At 36.4% G+C, this 20,266-nt stretch overlaps 1 protein-coding gene across 3 annotated transcripts in view; it reads right to left on the reverse strand.

Annotated features, from left to right (window-relative positions):
* The window catches only part of CNTN3 (contactin 3), a 100,312-nt gene that overhangs the window by 25,858 nt on the left and 54,188 nt on the right, over positions 1-20,266 (reverse strand). For all 3 annotated transcript variants that reach the window (XM_083795493.1, XM_083795494.1, XM_083795495.1), the window contains exons 4-7: positions 11,913-12,116; positions 11,482-11,584; positions 10,293-10,477; positions 1,704-1,840 (exon numbers count right to left, since the gene is read on the reverse strand). In XM_083795493.1, the coding sequence (XP_083651619.1) occupies positions 1,704-1,840; positions 10,293-10,477; positions 11,482-11,584; positions 11,913-12,116 (629 nt within the window). The remainder of the gene's footprint in view (positions 1-1,703; positions 1,841-10,292; positions 10,478-11,481; positions 11,585-11,912; positions 12,117-20,266) is intronic.

The raw sequence follows: 20,266 nt of genomic DNA on the forward strand, positions 1-20,266 counted from the left end.
ACCAGTGACAAAGACAAAACTAAAGGAGCTTCTCCTCTGGGGAAAGACAGAGAAACAATAATAAACAGAGGGACAAACTATTTTCTTAAAAACATTTTCTGCCTTTTTTTTTTTTTTTGAGCAGCAGTGCCTAGCAAACGCCCCAGATATGGCTCCCTAGGCCTACCGCAGCAGTACTCCCTCTTTGCCCTTTCTGCTAAGGGCTGCTTACAGCTGGTCCCACTGAAGGGTGACTCTGGCTGAGGCAGCTCAGCTCAGCTCCTTCCCTTCCTAACAGGTCCTTTCCCCGTTAACCGCACGGTGCTCAGGCTGTTAGACAAAGGACAAAACAGGCCCTAAAAGGAACGGGCCTGAATCTCCACATCTTGATCCTATTTCTAGCATCCTGAACTGCTCTTATTCTTCCTTACGTCAGATTCATTTATGGGGAAGAGGAGCTTAGCAGAATAACCCCGGCAGGAAACTTTTGTGGAGCAGACCCAGCATGAAGGAGGATTATTGCAGTAAAGGAGCTGAAGACAATTCATGATACAGAAAGAACTCCTCTTCTGCTGCCTCCTCAGTGCTGGCCTTTAATGAGTTAGTCCTACAGCGTACAGCCCTTAAGCGTTTCCAAAGCCATGTTTATTCCCTTACATCATGCCTAAAGGCTTGACACCAATGCTCCATGGTGGAGAATTGCAAAATCTGAACGAGAGAAGGTATTTGTTGTACTTACTGGTAAGGTAAAATCGTGCATTACCTCAGTGACTTTGTGTAATACAGTAACAGCGCTCTTAAATCACTGAGATATTTTGTACTCCCTCACTGAACCTGTCCATGAAACACTACCAATTCTTTCAGTGAGCATATAACTATAACAGTCTGAATGCTAAGAATTGTTTTTCAGTGCTTAGATCATTTTTCATAGCCATCCACTGAATTCACTTGAGCAGTCCTTCCTTCTTCAACTGTGGGTGCCAACATTGAGCACAACACTCAAGTACTCTTGACAGCACTGGCTAAGGGCAAAATGCCTTCCTACTATGGGCTACTGCCCCTGGTTTATAGTTCTGATAACCTGAATTCTGCAGTTTTCTCAATGTAGCAGTGAGAACTAAAATCAATAGGGGTATCAGATGCTTTTCTGCACTCCTGATCTGGCAGACATCCTCAGTACAACATTTTTTCCTTGTCACCAAATGTATCACTTTCCACTAGGTTAACAATTGTATTAAAGCAAAGAACTACGTTACATTGCTATGTACATTTCAAACTTTGCATCAAACACTGGTGACCTGCGGCTTTTTACAATTTTTGTCTCCTTTCCTCAAGAAGTTTGAAAATCTTTTCTTATTACCTTTAATGAAATTACAAAGACAAGTATAACAAAATAATTTAAGTTCTCCATCCCTTATTTATGGCTGTTAATATGTAACTTTAATTTACTTCTTTCTCCAGTCCTTCCTTATGTGATTATTTCTTTGGTTCTACCATTGTTTTTAAATCTCCTTTTAGGTTATTTTTGCGTAATATAATTTGTCTTTGTGTTTCTGGTATATCAGCTTTTGAAGTTTCCAACTGGATGCCCTTGACAAACAAACATGAAAATTATATAAAAATATTTCTCTGGACATAAATACATGAACTTTTGTGAATTCTCATTGTTGTATGAGGTACTGCTACTTTTGCATGTCATCGTGTTTTTCAGAAGTGAATGTTACCTCTATTGACAGCTGTTCTCCATTCTTCAGCCACCTATACGACGGTTTGGGCTTCCCACTTGCTCTGCAATCCCAGTATAACGTGTCCTCTACAGCAACTTCGGTATCTTTTATTGTCTGGATCCAGTGAGGTTTTGCTGCAGATGAAATACATATTAACAACGAAGACTCTAACAAGTTATTGTACCCCCAGAGATTTGCACTGGTTCTGCTTCAAGTCACCTAATGAAAGAAATTACTCACTGTTCCTTCTAAACATCTTTACTGTGAGTAGTAAAACAAAAGAAAATTGAGATTACAGATCACTAAAGCTGAACCAGTCAAACCAATATTAAAATCACTAATGATTAAATAACACAACTTTAAAATTGAGGTAAATGTAAGATAAAGAAATTAGCAGCAATATTGGAATTAAATAATTGATGTAGCCAAATCATCAAATTAATATTGAATAGAAACCGTTAAGTCCTAAAAAACATAATGGTATGTCAGTCTTAATTTCAAATACCATTTGAATTGTTTTCAGTACTAACATCCACCCCCTCTGAGGGTGAAAACATAAAGATATAAGACTGGTTTTGATAGCAGTAGACATAACACGGCCTTTGGGTGGTGCAACCCAGAAAAAGTCCTTAGCAAAGTCCATAAAAAGAGCTAATTTTTGAACAACATTTTGATTTACTAAAACTATACATCCTTCAGAACTATCTAAAACGCAATTAGCAGTGTAAAAGTATAGTTTAAAATGCTACAGCTTTTCCTATAAAAATAAATAAATACTGGGGCTAAACTTTCTAAACTGGAATCATTTGTATTTGTATTATATGTTTGTCTGATTAAACTTAAGATGACTGATGAAAAGTAATTTAGCACTAAGATATGAATCAGAAACACTTTTGCTTTTAATATCTAAACCAAAGAAAGATGCTATAAGACATTTAAGGAAGTAATATATACTATCTATTTATATAACGATAATATTTACAAATCAAAAGGCAAGTTTTTGAAAGCTTCTAGTTGATCTATGGATCAAAATTTAAGTTTTAAAGTTCCTTGCTCTAATAGAAATCTGCACTGAATGAGGACATATCTTTAGACATCTCTGAGTACTTGTTACTTCAGGAATAATGTTGACATTGATGATCTAGCAGGACAGTGCTGTACATTGACAACTATATACCTTAGTTTCTGGATAATCTGGACACATTACATTAAAATATTACATATACTTATTATTATATACTTTTTTCCCATATAAAAAGCAAAAGCTATATAATGTACATGAGACGCAGCCATGTAGATAAATGTTTAGAAGACTTTCTTTTAGGAAGACTTTGGCTACTAAATAGAAAGCATCAGCTTCTAAAACACAAAGGACATTTGAAATTTAATCCTTTATTTCCTTAAATACAGGCTCTAACACTCTCATACCAAAACAAATAGAAAGAAAAAAAAAAAGAAAAAAAGAGGAAAATACCATTATTTTATAGATGACTTTTGGAAGCACATAAGGTCAGATTAATTCCCGCTGAACTTCTCACTACAATAGTATTATACCAGCAATTAATTCAGACCAGGAAAATTAATGACTTGCCTATGGTCAGAAGGGAAGTCTGAAGCACAGCTGGGAGCTGAACCTATTCCATTGCCAAAGGCACGGGACCAACAGACCAACATTTGGTTGAGAGCTAGTATTCATTTTGTTAAAAAGATTCATTCCTTTCTAGCACATAAATTCTCTCTCCATCTTATGTTCTGAAATGCAGCGATAAGATCTCACCATGATCACATACTGCACCATACTTTTAGGATAACAAGGATTAATTCTGTTTATGATTTGTGTGTAAATATTCAGGATTAACTTCTCATAGGAAGATTTTACTAGAACGTATTCATTTAGATATTAACTTAGGAGGGTTTGGAATTCAACCAGTATTTGCTGACAGTGAAACCTGCTGTTGTTTCTTTTCTTTTGCATGTCTCTTATACCACATGAGGATTAATACCTTTTACTGATTTGGGGATCATATATTTTTTTACACTCTCTTTATCAAGGTTAGCTCTGAAAGACAGGATAACCTAATCTTTGCGTCAGACAAACGTACTATCTAACTGATATTAATGTTGGTTAAAGACTGAAAGCTAACGTTACTACACTGGAGTTCAAGAAAGTGCCATTGCTTTGTCTCATGTTGTCATTTGGCGTATTTGTCCCACATGCGTCAAGGGGCTGAAAGCTCAGTCCTCCGTGTCAGCACGCTTCCTGCACTTTGCATACCTAAATATTTATGCAACAAGCAACAGTCCGTGAATTATTGATGGATCCATACATGTGCAATATTTCACATCTGCTGCATATCTTCACTTGAAAGTAGGTTAACTGTGGTCTGTTTTCAAGTTCAAGATCTTGGATTCAATTTCATTACAGAGAAAAACACCAACTTCACTGTAGAGCTGCATTTTAGGACTCTTTATGTCAGGCAGTCTCCATAGGAGGCTTTTCCCAAGTCTCCAGGGCATATACGACAAACTTCTCTGAAAGTGTGGGAGCAAGACCACCACTCAGAACAGAAACAACCAGAACAGAGCTTCCAAAGCCCCAGTGTTTGGCTTTTCACAGTGTGTGAAATTCATGGTGCTTGAGCATTTGCAAGAGAGTGTTGATGTAGACTTCAGTGATTTTCTTGACAGATGCTCTTTGTCTCTTTCAATTACTGACCAAGGAATCCAGCAGAAAGAAAAATACCCTTTTCAATCTTCCACATCTAAAAAGTCTCTAAAGATGACTGTAGAAAATATTGGAAATTCTTTGAGAAAAAAATCATTCAACTAAACAGTTCAAAATTGAGTAGACAGCTTAAGCAGGGCAACTACAGCCAGGAGTATTCCACGAAATACTCTGAATCTTGGCAAAAGTAAAGATGTCCACGTTGCAGCAACCGAGAAAAGTGCAGACAGAAGGTCATGTACTGGTAGATCTGCGTACCCTAGATAAACACCACTTTCCAAGCCTGGCACTGCCCTTTTTATTTAGCTCTGCCCAACTGTACCTAAATGATTCTGAATAAACAACCATATTCCTCTTCAAGTCTAGTCACTGGTAGGCAAACGTTACCTGCTTAGAACATCTGCTTTCAGTCTGGAGACCGTATCACTATATCTGTGCTCCTGAACGAAGACTGTAATGACTTGGTAAAAAACCTCTTTCTGGAGACATCACTCCCTCCTTCAGCAGGGAACAGGCAAACAGACAACACATTTCCAGTGAGATGAAAAAAAATACGATGCCCTGTAAATTGTGAGGTTGGAAGTGAATTTTAATGGAGTTTGTAGCACAGGGTTTGTGACCATGATAGGAATCTGTAATTGTGTGATAATACTTGCAATTCTCAGGAACTTGCAGTACAATCTTCACGAAACATTCATAAGAGGTTCCCTTAGGACAAAATATTTGTAGGTAACTGATTTTCTAAAAAACATAGCCATCAGCCTCACAGTTAGTTACTAGTAAAAGCATCAGCCTACATTTTACTTCATTTGTTATACTGCCTCATATATTCCTTGTAATACTTGTGGTCGCACAGGCAGAAGTGATGCAAGTGCGTAACAATGAAATTTAGCCTGGTGAGAAGACTCAGTCACCTTTTTCTTATTGACTATTACCACCTTTTGCTTCCAGCTAATAGGCCAGGCCGGTCATCCTGAAGAGAACAACTGTTACTTCACTACACCCAGGGGAATCCCTGTTGGCCACAAGGGGAAAAAGATCCACTGGTTTAGCTTTTTAAGAAACCTCTCTGCAGTGACTGTTCTGGGGTTTGGTGAGAGCGAAGACCAACTGCAAGGAGTGACTGTGCCGAGGCTCTTGGAAGCAGTGGCTGAAGAAGCTGACACTTTCCAGACGCTGTGTTGAGACCTAATTTGTAAATAATTTGTGGGGTACCTTTCAGCCTCCTCAACAGCAATGATGCATGTTAACAGGAAACTTTCCATCTGATTTCCTTCCGAGTCAGAGGCTCCAATGAAAAGCTCTTTTAAAATAGTGTAAACCATAGGAAGAACGCGCAGGAAAGGCAGAGCTTCAGGATCATGACTTCTGTTCAGCCGCACTGTGCTCTCCCAGAGAGCACTGAGGTCTGCCTTGCCTCTGCTCGGAGGCAGGAGACCACGGGAAGCTCTTCCAGAACAGTCCCTAATTGGAGCTCACACATAAGATGCAGCCTGCTTATACACACATCCTCACTTTGAAATTTACAGTCTGAAAGCTGGGCTGGAAATCTCTTTTGAAAATACTTCTGTATAGCTCAGCAGTCAGGCAATAAATCAGAGTCAAAAGGCACTTTCCATAGTTCAAGAGAAAGCAGCTATGAAGCATACTGGGAATTCACAAAGTTTTGTAAAAACAGAAATGTAACCTTCATTTTCCAAGGTAATATCTCTCTGAAAGTCAGACTACGACACTCATACTGATGCCTACAGCAGTGATGAGCCTACTTTTATCTAAAAAATTCAAGTGACTTTAAGCACAGATAGCTCTTTCTGATAAAACAATGGGGCCTAAAGAAGCATGCAATAACTTCAATTCAGAGGTCCCTGAAAATGTCATTTTTTTCCACTTCCATTCCAAATAAAAATGCTCTGAAGCAACAAGCAATTGCTACATCACTGGGAAAAGTCTTAGTATATAAAAAAGATGGGCAATTAAATTAGACAGTGATCAACTTGAAGTTTACTTGTCAAAAATATCAGCAACTCCTTGACAATATTTAGTTCTTTATAGTTTTGTAGCTAACGTTTTGAAGACCTCTCCGTGAACAAGATGGGGTCAGGCTATCAGACAAAAGCTTTGAACAGCGAGGCTCTTCCACATTCAGGAATATGTGTTTTCAGTATAATTTTGGTGGTACATTATTAACAAAACTTTAGTATTTTTTAGTATATCTTTAATGTATTTTATGTAGAATCTATTTCCTGCTGGGGGTCTGTATGTTCACAAAACGGAAATTCTGCCCCCTGACATCCCTGCATGCCTTAGCTAAGCACACAGAAATGGCAGCTGTTATAAGCGACCTTGCTGCCTGACTTTGACCATCAGCATCCTGGTCAGCACAACAACTCACCCTTGCTATTAAAAAACACTAATGCAGAGCAAAAACAAAACAGAGGGTATTTTTTCTCCCTATAAAACATTTTACCTTAGTAGTGACTGTCAAGCATGAGTTCCGTTGAATCAGCCTGTGCTAATCAAGAGTATATTTTCTTCAATTATACTTATAATTAACAGCTTTACATAACTCCACCATATTACATGTTGTTTAACTGCACCTTAAAAATGTAATGAATTTCTTCTTATTTTTCCATGCTATGAAAAGTCACGGATTCTTTCTTCCATTATCTCTTTACAGAAAGGGGTAATAGCAAAGATAAGTGAATATACTACTAAAGTGAAAGCAAATTATTTATATATTCAGGTTTTATATTAAATCAAAGTTAGATAATCTCATCCTGTATTTAGCGCATGTTGAACTCCACTGGGGAGAAAAATATCATTAAACACAAGTTGGAACTGTACAGAGCACAATGAACAGAACATTTGATGTTGGGCTTTTCTTGATATAATCCTTCACAAGGAAAAAGGAAGATTAATAGTCTGTTAGTAATGTTATGAAAGAACCCATAATATCTGTTTTGGAATATCTATGTAAATTATCAATTTGAACTATGTCTTCAGAGTTATATTTAAAACCCACAATGAAATTAGAAAAAAATGGACCCATTTCATTTTTTATAAAGAGAGTTATAGAGGTCCACAGGATTTCTAAACCCAAACATATTTATAATCCTTCTTGACATAATGACAAGAGGCACGACTGAAGTTGAGCCTATATTAAAGTGCTTTATGATTTCAATACCATGATTCATTACTGGAAGAAGAGTAAACAATTGAATTTTTTTTTTAAATCAAACAAGTAATGCATTAAAACCCTAAGTTTCAGAATTCAAGATTTACAGTTTCAGATGTTTCCTAGCAGAGCAACAAAATATTTAAAGCTTTTGCTTAGTATTAGGTTTAAGTTTCACTTACAAATAATTTTAAAAACCTGCAAAGAAAGGAAAATTGCCTATTTTCAGTCAAATGACACGTTTTTGCCCATTTTTTCCCCTTAGGAGATGTATTTTACACATTGTTTCACTAAGACAACATGGAAAATATTAACCCCAGCTCTTCTTAAACTTTTTTGGATAAGACAGAAACCTTTTTTTGTTCTGCTGCGAGAAAAATAAATGCTGCCACTGTTGAAATAAAAAGGCATTTCTAATGCATATATTTTTCTATATATGATTATCAGATCCATCCTAGATTTCCACCAAAATAATTTTTAGACAGCAACCAATATCCACTAACATTGCCACACCGATTTGAGTCATCTTTGCCAGAGCTGGTGCTTTATGGCAGATAGATGATTTTTATTCTAAGTCTTCAGTATACTCCATTAATTTTCCCCCAAATCCTCATCTGCTTTCAGAACAAGTTCCTTAAAAGTGCATAAATATTGATCTTCTATTAGAAGACTAACTGGCATACGATTATGTTTCTTTACCAGGCAGATTTCTGAGCTCTGATATCAGACATAGTGGCAAGTCATCAGAAGGTACAATCTTCAGTTATAGAACACTATTCGTTTTCACACGGAACAAAAATACTAATTATCAGAAAGGTTTAAAATTACCCTATCCTGACAACAGACTTGTTGGTATTCTGTTTGTAAAAATGAAAGCAAGTAATAAAATAAGAAAAAAAACCCTCAAATCTACTTAATTCTGCAGAATGGGATTCATTAAGCAAAACAAATGAAATAAAACAGTTGGAGTACCATTAATGCCATTACAAGTCTCATTATTCTCTTCAGTCTAAACACCCATATTAGGGACGAATCTAATGCAGACAGATATTTATACTGGAATATTAACTCCATTTGAGAGTTTAGATCCCTTTCTGGATTTGGAATGAAAATATTCACACTGAGCACTTGCAAATCACAATTTCCTTGTTACAAAACTGCAACTTGCTTACTTTTATTGATTAGCAACTTCTTTTATTTGATCTCTGTGCCCCTGAATGATGAAAAGGAAACTTGGGAAGCATGTCACATACCTCAAAATTACTCACTGTCATAAAATTATAACGACAAAACTAATAACTATATAATACAATATTTATATATAATAACTCATGAACAAATCAAATTCTATCTGGCATGTAGTTTACATCCATGTATCTTACAACTGCTCTGATTTCAAAGTGGCATAGAAGTACTGAACCAAACTGATGACAAACTGCAATTCATTTGAAACTTTTCAAGCAGCTAATAAAATCCTAGAATCATAGAATGGTTTGGGTTGGAAGGGACCTTAAAAATCATCCAGTTCCAACCCTCCTGCTGTAAGCAGAGATGCTCAAAAAGCCACTGTATAGAATCAAATGCATAGTACCAAGTTTAGAATTACAGATGATACTGGCAGATAAAACATCTAGCTCTTTTGTCCTGTTATCCATAATTATTATCAAAAAGAATTAGAACTAATATATGGAAAATTTAATACAGCTATTTATTTGGAAGCTGGAGTGGGGACACCTTTTTTCCTTCCTCTTTACCAAATCTTGTTTCTTAAATTAAAATCTTCATTGACTGAAATCTACATTGCAACACTGTTTTCTAGTAAACAGTAGCTTCCCACACAGAGTAAGTAAATGGACAGAACACTGGTACAAAGTGGCATAGTAGGTATTATCTGTGGTTTTTTACACAACTTTTTTTCTAAAAAAACCTCTCAAATATTCCTACATGAAGAAAATATTTGAAAACAAAGAATGAAACATTCTTTAAATTGGCATTTACCAAAAGGAAACTAAATTTGCTAAGATCTGGCTTTCACAAAAATTGTCAATTACCACTTTGTTGCAAATCACTCTATCTTTAAACCACTATCAATGTGCTTTGCTAATATTCATTTCACTCTATAAAAGCATAAGAGACTCTGCCAGTTTTCCAGCTATTACATTTCCTATTATTTCATCTCCTATACTGGATTATATTGTCCTATTTAATTTTTTAAGTAAAATTGTCTTTTTTTGAAAGCAAAGGATTGACAACATCCACCAATCATCTTTTCCTAAAGCAATATAAAATTTGTATTTCCTGCAAATGTTAGGACTATATAATACCTTAAATAAATCTGACTGGAAATTTAAGGTTTCACCCATGACCAATCTGAGGTGTTTATATATATACATATATATATATACACACACAAATATCTTTCTAGCATTTTTTATTAAATAAATACAAGCACTTTCTACACTACTCTTAGCTATTTTTTTTTGAACATGGATGTTTATCAGATAAGTTATGCAAAAACCTGGTGGAAAATTTCTCTTCTTTCTCTACAAGCTGTTAAGATGCAGGTGATTTTTAAGAACAAATTTTTGATGGTATTGTAGAAGCTGTAAACCCAGAAGTACTTGAGAGTGGTTTGCATTTCATGTGCAAAGAAGGGTGGGAGAGAGGGAGAAAGAAAGTTTCCTACCATAGTAAGTGAGACGTCCTCTTGCAATGTTTTTTCCTCTTGAGTTCTCAGTAATACATTCATACAGTCCTGCATCCTCCTGCTGGAAATTAGGTATTTCAATCACGCCATTGGATTTCCTTAGCTTTATTTTACTTGGAAACGGCAGACCATCGGTTCTTCTCCAGTTAATCTGAGGCACAGGGCTAAACGGAAGATAATGGGATATAAGTAAACAACTTTGCTTCATGTACTTGACTGTCAAAATTAGGCACTTAAACTAATATGTAATACACCCCAGAAGTGACAAAAGCTTGTGTTAAAAGTAGTATTAATACTGTACATGACAGATGGTCAGACAGCATGGTAACTGATTTGCATATGGTGTTCTGTTCCTTATGCTATTATTTGTGGCATCAAATTTTTGATGAATATCTGCTTGAATGTCCAGTGACTGTAAAATTTCCTGTAAATCAGCACTGGCCTCCCCTCAAGACAGGAGAGATTTACACCAGTGCCCTCCATGGAAGGGGAATCAAGGCAAGTCTTCTGCAATGCCCATCCTAGAGGAGCCTTTCATTTTCCAATTTGAAAACTTTCTGTCATGTAGCTGGGGAACAGAAGCAAAAGCATACGATTAAGTTACCGTTCTGGAGTTTAAAATTACGAGTGCTTGACAAACTGTCTACAAATAAACCGCAGAGTGGTTAGTAAATACATTTACAGAAACATAAATGCATTCTCAGATCATTTATGAAACAGAAAAGATATCAATTGTGTGTGAAATGTCATTGAGAAGAGGAATGTATTTTAATCTTTATTTCAGCTATAAAGGAAGAACAATATTATGAAAGCATCAAGTATATTTAGCAGTAAAATTCAGTGAAAATTCTCACTGACTTCAACAACAATTCCTTTACCCTGAGAAAGTGGAGCTACTTCAAAGGACATCTGCAAAACTGCACTGATCTCATTCAAGAGAATTTGAAGTGAAATGTAAATTCCTGTGTTGCCAACATGCACATTTTAATTCTAAACAACTAAAATGACTCCAAAGCTCTTTTCCCTCTTATTCCAAGGCAGTAACTGTGATGGTCAAAGCAAGATCTTTAGAAAAAACTACCGAAAGATTGCCGGATGTCCACACCTGTAGTGCCAATGAACGCAAACATGCTTCAGCTTTGCAGTATAGGTGAAGATGAGAACTTACTTTCCTAGTGCAAAGCATTCTAGCTTCACAGTCGAGCCTTTAGCTGCAGGAAGTGTCTCAGGAAACTGAACTTCTATTTTGGGTTCATATTCTCCCATTACACCTGTACGAGACAATTGGAAAAGGTCATATTTCATTTTTGAAGCTACCTTTCTCTCTTTAGTGCTGCATAACATTAGATTCAAAATTAAGTTTATTCCTGGCACACTCCATTTAGAAATTCAAGCACAGGGACCTTCCAATGAAATTGTCAGAGGTAGGAGAGGAAGAGGTATACACAACAAATACAGTTTATCTTCTTATACGCAACCAATATTCTGAGAATGCATGAAAGTTTACACCATAAGGTACAAAATCTTTCACTGGCAACTAGCTGCACATAACATAATGAAAGAACGGGTGTTTAGTTGCAGGTAAAAGGGAAGTCATACCATCAGTGCGCAGCACTAGAGGAGTAGGTGACCCAAGAACGTGGCTGTTTGTCACTGTGCTGGTTACGACACAGGTGTAATTTCCTACATCTGATGGCTCCACTTTGGCTATGTAGAGGTGACCGGTCTCCTGAGACACAAATCGACGGCTGTCCTCTTGTACAAATGATGGATACTCATTGAAGATCCAAGCAAATGACAATTCTAATTGGTTATAAAAAAATAAGTAAAGATGTTTGGTAGGGTTTTCCACATCTTTTTTTCTTCAGAGAGATTTCTTTTTATTTATTGTATCTTACAGCATTATTATAGAAATATTGCAGTACGTATTAAACAAGACCAGAGAACCAGTGATAAAAAAAAAAACCACAAAACTAAAAACTTATCAGAAACAGGTGAAACCAGAAAAAGTCAAAACAAAACACTTTTTGAATGAAACCACACCTCTTCCAGTAGAAGAAAAACGTGAAAGGAATTCAAAGTCTTTTACACAATAATATTTTTTGATCTACTCATTTAAGACTTAATATGATGGGAAGAGGAGTAGACAGCAAAAAATGAGACCAGACTTTGTTAAAATGGAAATATCATTCAGCATCTACTTAGCAGCCCAGCTAGCTACTTAGCAGAAATGGCACAGGAGTATATACAGCTTAAAGGAATGTCAAAAGAAGTAAAAACACCTAGAGGAGCACAGCACACAGCAAAACTGTGTTTTTCACACAAAAATTAGATCTTTGCATGAAATGGCAAACTGGCCCTCACTGGAGTACTTTACAGGCACTTTAAAGGAAAACTAAACTTCAAAAGACAAATCACAAGATTTGGCAAAAATTACATTTAATTTTTTTCCCTCTGAACAGCACTCTGAGCTGTGTATCCAATTCTAATTGGCATGTGAGAAGCCATGTGCCTCTTTCATTCATATCCTACAGAATGAAAGGAAATTAATTTTTAATGGTTTTCCAGGCAAGAAATAATTTTTCACCCAAGCGCCACTCAGCTGAAAGTTTATAAAAAGATTAGAGCTTCTGCAAGTGCTAATTAGAAACGATTATAGTTTGATTGACCTGCCTTGGCGCTAAAATATCTTGTCGCATTTGCACTGCCCCTACAAAATGGAGATCATTATTTTTTTTTGCACAGGTTTAATTTGAAAGTGCATGCATTTGGATGCAGTCACCAAAGGAAGGGTAGGCATTTTCATAACCCCATAGCTGGGTATGAACATGCAGCCAGAAAAGCACCATGCCAACAGAATAATTTAACAAAAGGTAAGATAGTGCTGATAAAAAAACACTCAACAAATTAAATTATTAAAATATTTATGGACTGGTTAATGCAAAAAGGGCATCAAATGAAATGGCTTATCATAATTGCATTTAATTTTCTTCAATCAATATTTAAACTCCTTCCATTACCATAATTTCGCAGAAACAACGTGTGTGTGAACAATTAACATTCTCAGGAATATTCCCAAGAGTTAAACTTTTGTTATACCAGGAAATTTTTACTGTTGGAAACAGCCAACTATCCTAGTCATGCAGCATGTCTCCTCCAGTGAAACAGAGCCAAAAAGTTTATTCCTAGGTAACAAGAGAGGTTGAATTAATTTATCACAAGGAAGCCAGCATGGATTTGTTACAAAAAGACGGAGCAGTTAGTGCAGTAGGAAGCAAAACCTTGCGACAGAGCTTGACTTCAGTAAGACGTCTGAGATATGCCACAAGAGTCTCATAAGAAAGACAAGTACATACCGTCAACAATGAAAATACACCCCATATAGCTATTCTCCCATTTTACAACAAAGATACCAAGGCGTCAATGTTTTGCTGTTGAACAGAGAGGGCTTGAGTAAGTAGTGTGATGGGAGGGCCATCGGTGGTGCATCGCTCTGGCTAAGGTTCAATACTCTATCACAACCACTACAAATAGTGAATAAATAAATGCATAAATAAAAAAGGTGATAGAGAGTACACCTACAGTTTTGAACGGGACCACAACCTCTGTGTATGGTCTTGTTAAAGACTAGAAAATTACTACATTTTATGAGATCTGCTAGGGGATGAGAGTGATCATAAGAACGGGGGAAAGCATGAAGTAGGTATCAATTCAGGAACAGTAGGAAAAAAATGAAAAAGATCTACATTTTCAGCTTTATACCACATTCTAAAGTTTGGGAAGTCACAGTATTAGTTCTGGTATTTATTGAGATACTTGTTTTCCTTCAACTCAAAATATTATTTTATTCTAAAACAAAACAAAACAAACAAAAAACCACCACCACCACCAACAAAAAAAAACAAAAACAAAAACAAACATAAAACCCACAAGATATTATTCTTAACATTCAACGGGGATGGACAGGTCTGTATACCCAGCAGGACAAAAAGCAGCTTGATTTCTTTATCATTATACTGGATTAAGAGTAAATTCACTGGAATCAGTCATTATGATTATGAAAACCACGCAAAGTGTATTTCAGTTTAATCAGATCCTTCAACAGCCTATGAATAAGCACTCCTGGAAACCTAATTTCCCATTCAACATACATTTTCATTGACTCTCTTAAACCCAGAGCATTTTGTTACCAGTGCCCCACAGCCACTATCTCATTCTATATTTGCTGTACTTTACAAGATTGTATTCTGATTTTCCCCCCAAATTTGTATTAAACAACTTGTTCTATGATTTATTATGTTTACACCCCTTGCTTGTTGCTGATCTTACAGCACCTCAAGGGATATAAATTCACTCCCTTTCTGTCAATTACAAATTTTCAGTTGATTTTCTGTTATGAATGAAAATAATACGTCTCTCCTGGGCTTCCTTAGAGATCTAAGCCTTTGCTTTCCAATGCATTTTTTCCTTATTTGGAGACCATACATGGATAAGGTACTGGAAATTACAGTTATTACTCAATTTTTATTTGTTTACTACATCATGGTCGGCTTCTACTCTTTATTTAGTATTATTTGATTATTATTTACTGTGCAGTTTACCAGCCACAACATGCTCATACTGTTCTAGGCCCTTTGTGCACTTAAATGTTCAATTAAAAAAATCTCATAAAATTGCCTGTCACTTTTAAACTGAAATTTTATAAGATTCAACAATTAAATCACCACAACTGTTGTGGTCTGCCATGGTCATTTCCTGCCATCTGCAAGCCTTGAGAAAACTTCCTATGCAAGAAAAATGTAACGTTGCTAAAGGAACATAGGGGGGAGGAAAGCCCCACACATTTAGTAGCTTTTAACCAGGTTCAAAACTAGGTCTTAAGTACATCTAAATGATTTTGAAAAAAAATTACTTTTAATTATACTGCACATTTCCTTTCTAAGACAGACCAGCATGTCAGTGGGGAACCACTGAATGGAACTGGAATTATTTTATTTTTAATGAACACAATGTTAGAGTCAATATAGGTTTGGGGAATCTATAAATGAATTCAGGAAGTCGGCACAGCAAAAGCTAGAAAACAACAGTGGAGATAGGCCTGTAACAAAGGAGCAGGATCATTCATAAAGCTGGTTTGATACACTAAAGCCTAGGGTCTGAAGGTTTTCTCTGCTCATCATTCCCCCACTGTCTCTTAATCCTTTTCTTCTGGACCACCACTCCTTTACACCTATTTAATACGCATCAGCTAGTTCCCTAATTCACACCTTAAATGAGATTTCTAAGACAGCCAGAAGTAAACGATGTGAATAATATTGTTCTGAAACTGATTGAAAGTTCTTATTTTCAAAATTGATTACATTTTGCTTACAGAAGCTGATGTTTCCGTAAGTAATCCGGAAAAGAAATGGATGTATTTGATTTTGGAGTGCACTGAGCTGACTCAACAACATTTAGGGGTTCTGTTGCTTTTTTGTTGCTGTTGTTTTTGGTTGTTTTCATTTTTAACAAAAGAAGTTTCATGGCCTTCATCGAGCCTGAAATCCGTATTATTTCATGAAGTCCTACAATTTAGATTTTAAAATATTCTGTGCTAGAGACATAATAGGAAGCTGAAGTATCTTGCTATTTTCTCTTCAATTACAATTCCACCTAAACCACAGGATTGCATATGCCTTCAAAAAACTGTTTGTAAGGGAGTAATCAGAGAAAATTTAGTAATGATACCAACTGCAACTAAAGACATGGAAATCTGGAAGAAAACCCGAGTATTTTGAAATTACCTACCTCAGAGTTAAAATTAAAAGTAATGGGAAAGCAACACTGATTCTAAGAGGATAATGACAAATTACGTAATTACGAACGAAACCAATTAGTTTGCCGTTTGGCCCAGCCTCAGCTGAAAGTGTGAAGAACACGGCACCTCGCGGCCATAGGCCGCAGCGTCCATCTGCCAGCATGGCCCTGTGTGGGGAATGCCCTACCAATGGGACACTAATTAATTAAAGGTAGGGAGTTAATCTGCATGAGGTAAACATGCGTTGAACCCCCTAAAGATGCTCTTTTCTGGAAGAAAACCACCTCGCTGCAGCTTAATCCTGAGGGGACTGCACTACTGCGAGGTTAGGCCGCTGTACTTCTGGAGGCCCCGGCGCTATCATGCGCTTTATCTTGTATATGCTAGCTTCAAACTTCTCAGTAACTACCTCTCATTTCTTAAAGTAGATAGAATTTGCCTAAGTATTTTGCTCACTAGAATGAAGAAAACTGTATTTCTGCAACACGTAGAGACCACCTCTGGCATTGCCTGAGTCAATGAGTATCTGGTTAAAAGAGTTGTAACACTCACCATACTAGATGAAAAAAGTTTGGAGTACAAGAGCTGCTGAAATTACCCCCAAAACTTTTAGAATAACTCTCTTCTTTTGCTTAAAGATATTTTTTGTTTATATAAAATGTAAATTGTAAGATGGGAATCTGAGTCCAACTACAAAAAGTGAAGAACGTATCCTCAGAAACTCATTTTATTCCAGAGTATAATGGGAAATACTCTGATTTGAAACTAATGTACACCATTAATCTTTCTGGCATAAAAGGTGAATTATTTTGTAGATAAAATATAAAAGATCAATTTTCAGCATGCTGTGCAGGTAATTAGGCATGCAACTTCTGTATATGGAATAACCCACAACAATGAGAGCAGTGCCAGAGACCTATGTAATGTCTTGCAATTTCAATCTACACATTTAATAAGAATATTGAAATGTTTCAGCTTGAAGTGGGATCCTTGCAATTTCAGCTAGCACCTAATTTTCATTTTTAAATGGAATATGGTAACAGTCTGCTTTTTTGATTCTGAAATGAGCTAGCATGAAGTAAAAAAAAAAAAAAAAAAGAGAAAAAAAAAAGATGCAGTTCCTTGAATGTAGTTACATCAGGAATTGTATTTTTCTCTACTATGCCACAGCTATAGGCTGATGTAGTGGCGATCAGACAAACCAGGTGGTTACCTCAGCACGGCTGCCACCAGTGACAAAGCTCCAGCACCATAAAATGGTCCATAAAGAAAGGTCTGTCCTTCTCTGTACTCAACATTTTGCACAGTTTTTCCTAAAGACTTTCAAAGCAACACCAAAAGCAAAGCACACAACTGTAACTGAAGTGTAGATGTTTCTAAGCTCATCCTTGGGAAACACAGATATTCAAGACTGGCAGCATTCTTTCCTTATTAATACAAAAGAAAAACTCACGTTAAGTACATTTCCAAACAGCATAACCACTGGAAAAGCAGCTCAGCAATACGGCCTTGCCTGCTGCCTTTTTCTTGCCCCCGTCCTTGCCCCCTCCTGTCACACGTGTGATTTGACCATTAGCTAGTGCTAAGTTTCAAACCAAACGTGACCTTGTAATACAGAAGTGCTCCTTAACTGGCAGGTTAAATGTTGCTTGGTGCTCTGAAGGAAATCCAGACACTAATGGAAAAGTCTAACAAAATGCTTTTCTGCATTGGGCTGAATAAAATCACAATTTCTTTTGCCCTGTAGCTGTGAGGGATGATGGATTAGTTTCTCTTTATCACATTTCGAAACTAATTGTTTCAGACTAGCAATGTCATTCAAAATGTACTGGCTCTGATCAAATTGTTCATACTCTGGACGTATGCACAAAAGTAAGAAACTGCATTAGGAAGCAATATTTAAGCATATACCCATTAGCCATATCCATTTCAAATGACAAATTATTCTTTTAATCACCTCCCTAGAACTTTATATGCAATTGCTCAGAGCATTTTCTAACAGCTCTGTTGTGCCTTCTCAACAGTTGAAAGTATTTTAAATTGCTTCTTGCGTATAACAACTGAGGATAAAAAGATGACAGTTTAGCTTGTTGTTCAAATATAACACATCTGATTTATTCTGAATGTTAAATACTAGTGACATAAACTAAGAAAAATACACAAGTGTAAATTTTCAAAGAAATATTCTAATGTTTATAGTGGTAGTAGTAATTAGTGGCCAACTTCTTTGAGTAGTCTTGAACTCGTTTAGGAGAAGTTACTTGGTAAACCCTTGTGAAAAACAATTACTTTCTGTACTCTTGTTAACAATGCAATGATCAGCTCTGAGTGTGGGCTGGGATTGTAGCCACTCCCTCCTGCCATTTTCTAATCAATTATCCTATTTCTAAAGGAAAAATTAAAATATTTTAGTAGAGAAGATAAAAGTGAGAGAAAAATCCACAGAAACAACCTAGGGATAAAAACAATTCTGGAAGAGAAGAGGCACAGACCCATTTATGCATATGCATTTAACATGGAGTTAAAAAAGAGTTCTGTAAAGAATCTGGAGTGGTACTTGGCTTGTCTAGTTTGCCCTTTCCCAAACTGGAATCATGCATCTGCTGCTGCAGGTTTCTTAGGCCGGTTATAGACATTCACACTAGCTTAAAAGCACGTAGCATACAGTAGCTGCACATGTTGCACAAATACATAAATAACGATACACTAATTTCGGTCTGTTTTACTTCAGCCTGGAACACAGGCATACCAACAGAAAAGGTGCATTAGCGAGACTGGATTAGATAAAGTGCAGAACATGGAGAAAGCGTCTCTCTGTAGCATTGGTTTGTTACTGGCGGTGAGAATAAGGCTTCGACAGAGAGAAATCATTGTAAACTCCAGCTGTGAACATGTATTATTGTCTCTTGTATGGACAAATATAAGTGTCTCTCAGGTACCATTTGATTTCAAACTGTCAGCCGGAATTTGTGCCGCTGCTGATGACGACACCAGAAGGGCTATTGCAAAACATATATATTTTTAATAAAAACACCATTTCTCCTTGGCAGATTGAGAACGGCTTGAGAACGCTGTGGAACAATTTTTAAGGCCACTGCTTTTACAATATTCAACTTGCTATTTTCCTTAGAATGCATTTTTGAGCAAAAACCTCATAATGTGCTTACTGCAAGGATGATTTATTGTTCATGCCCAGATGAGTGTCACCCACAATCTGCAACAAAAGCAAAAGTAGATGTGCAAAGACAGGCTGCTTTGCACCTACTGAAAACACACAGATGGGCAGGAGAAAAACTATTCTGGAGTTCTATCAGCTTGGTGTTGCCTTGTTTTAAAGGTATGAAATGTTTACAAAGCCAGCAAAATTAATTCAATACATAGCTCCTTGAAAAAAATCACACATTGTGATTCAAGAGTTGTGGAAAAGAAATAAATAGTCAAAGCCTCAAAATATTTCTGGCGTTTGAGATACTTTCCATGCTATGTTATTCATGAAGTACGGTCTTGCTGGAACTTGCAGGTCTCCAAATGGCAGTACAGAGACATGAGCAAAAATTTGCAAGTCTAAATACTAATTTGCAACAGACATGACATTATTCACTGAATGATTTGTCATACCAAGCAGTGAGCAATAAATTGGGATCTATTTCTCAGTGATCTAATATTGTTTCAAACCAGCATGTCACAGCTTTAAAATAATAAGCCGTGAGCTAGACTGATCACTATCATTCAAATATGGCCTCATTTATCAATTAAGTCTTCATTTGTCAGGGCATGATATTAAGATGGAGAACATTTTTTCTTCTTTATTTATGTAGAAATATCCTTGCCATATTGGAGGAAATAGGAACACACGTCACACAAGGCTAATCATGAATACAAAACAAGTGGAATTTCCTCCCAGAGCTGTAAGCAACAGCTTGTTGGCTCCACAACGTTCTTGCCATTTACTTAAGATCTTGTGGGTTATGTTCATATCTCATATTGTATCCATCAACACAGAACTAATTCCTAGCTTTTTGGGCAAGTCCGAATGCCTTGGAAAGTGTAAGTAACTATCAAGAAAATCTTTACCTCTACTTTTATCATAATTTTCTCTGTGTATAAAGCAGTCCTGAAATCAACCCAGACAACAGTGAGAACACTACGCAACACT

The sequence above is a fragment of the Anser anser genome, assembly GCF_964211835.1.
Source record: "Anser anser genome assembly, chromosome: 12".
In the NCBI taxonomy this organism is placed as follows: Eukaryota; Metazoa; Chordata; class Aves; order Anseriformes; family Anatidae; genus Anser; species Anser anser.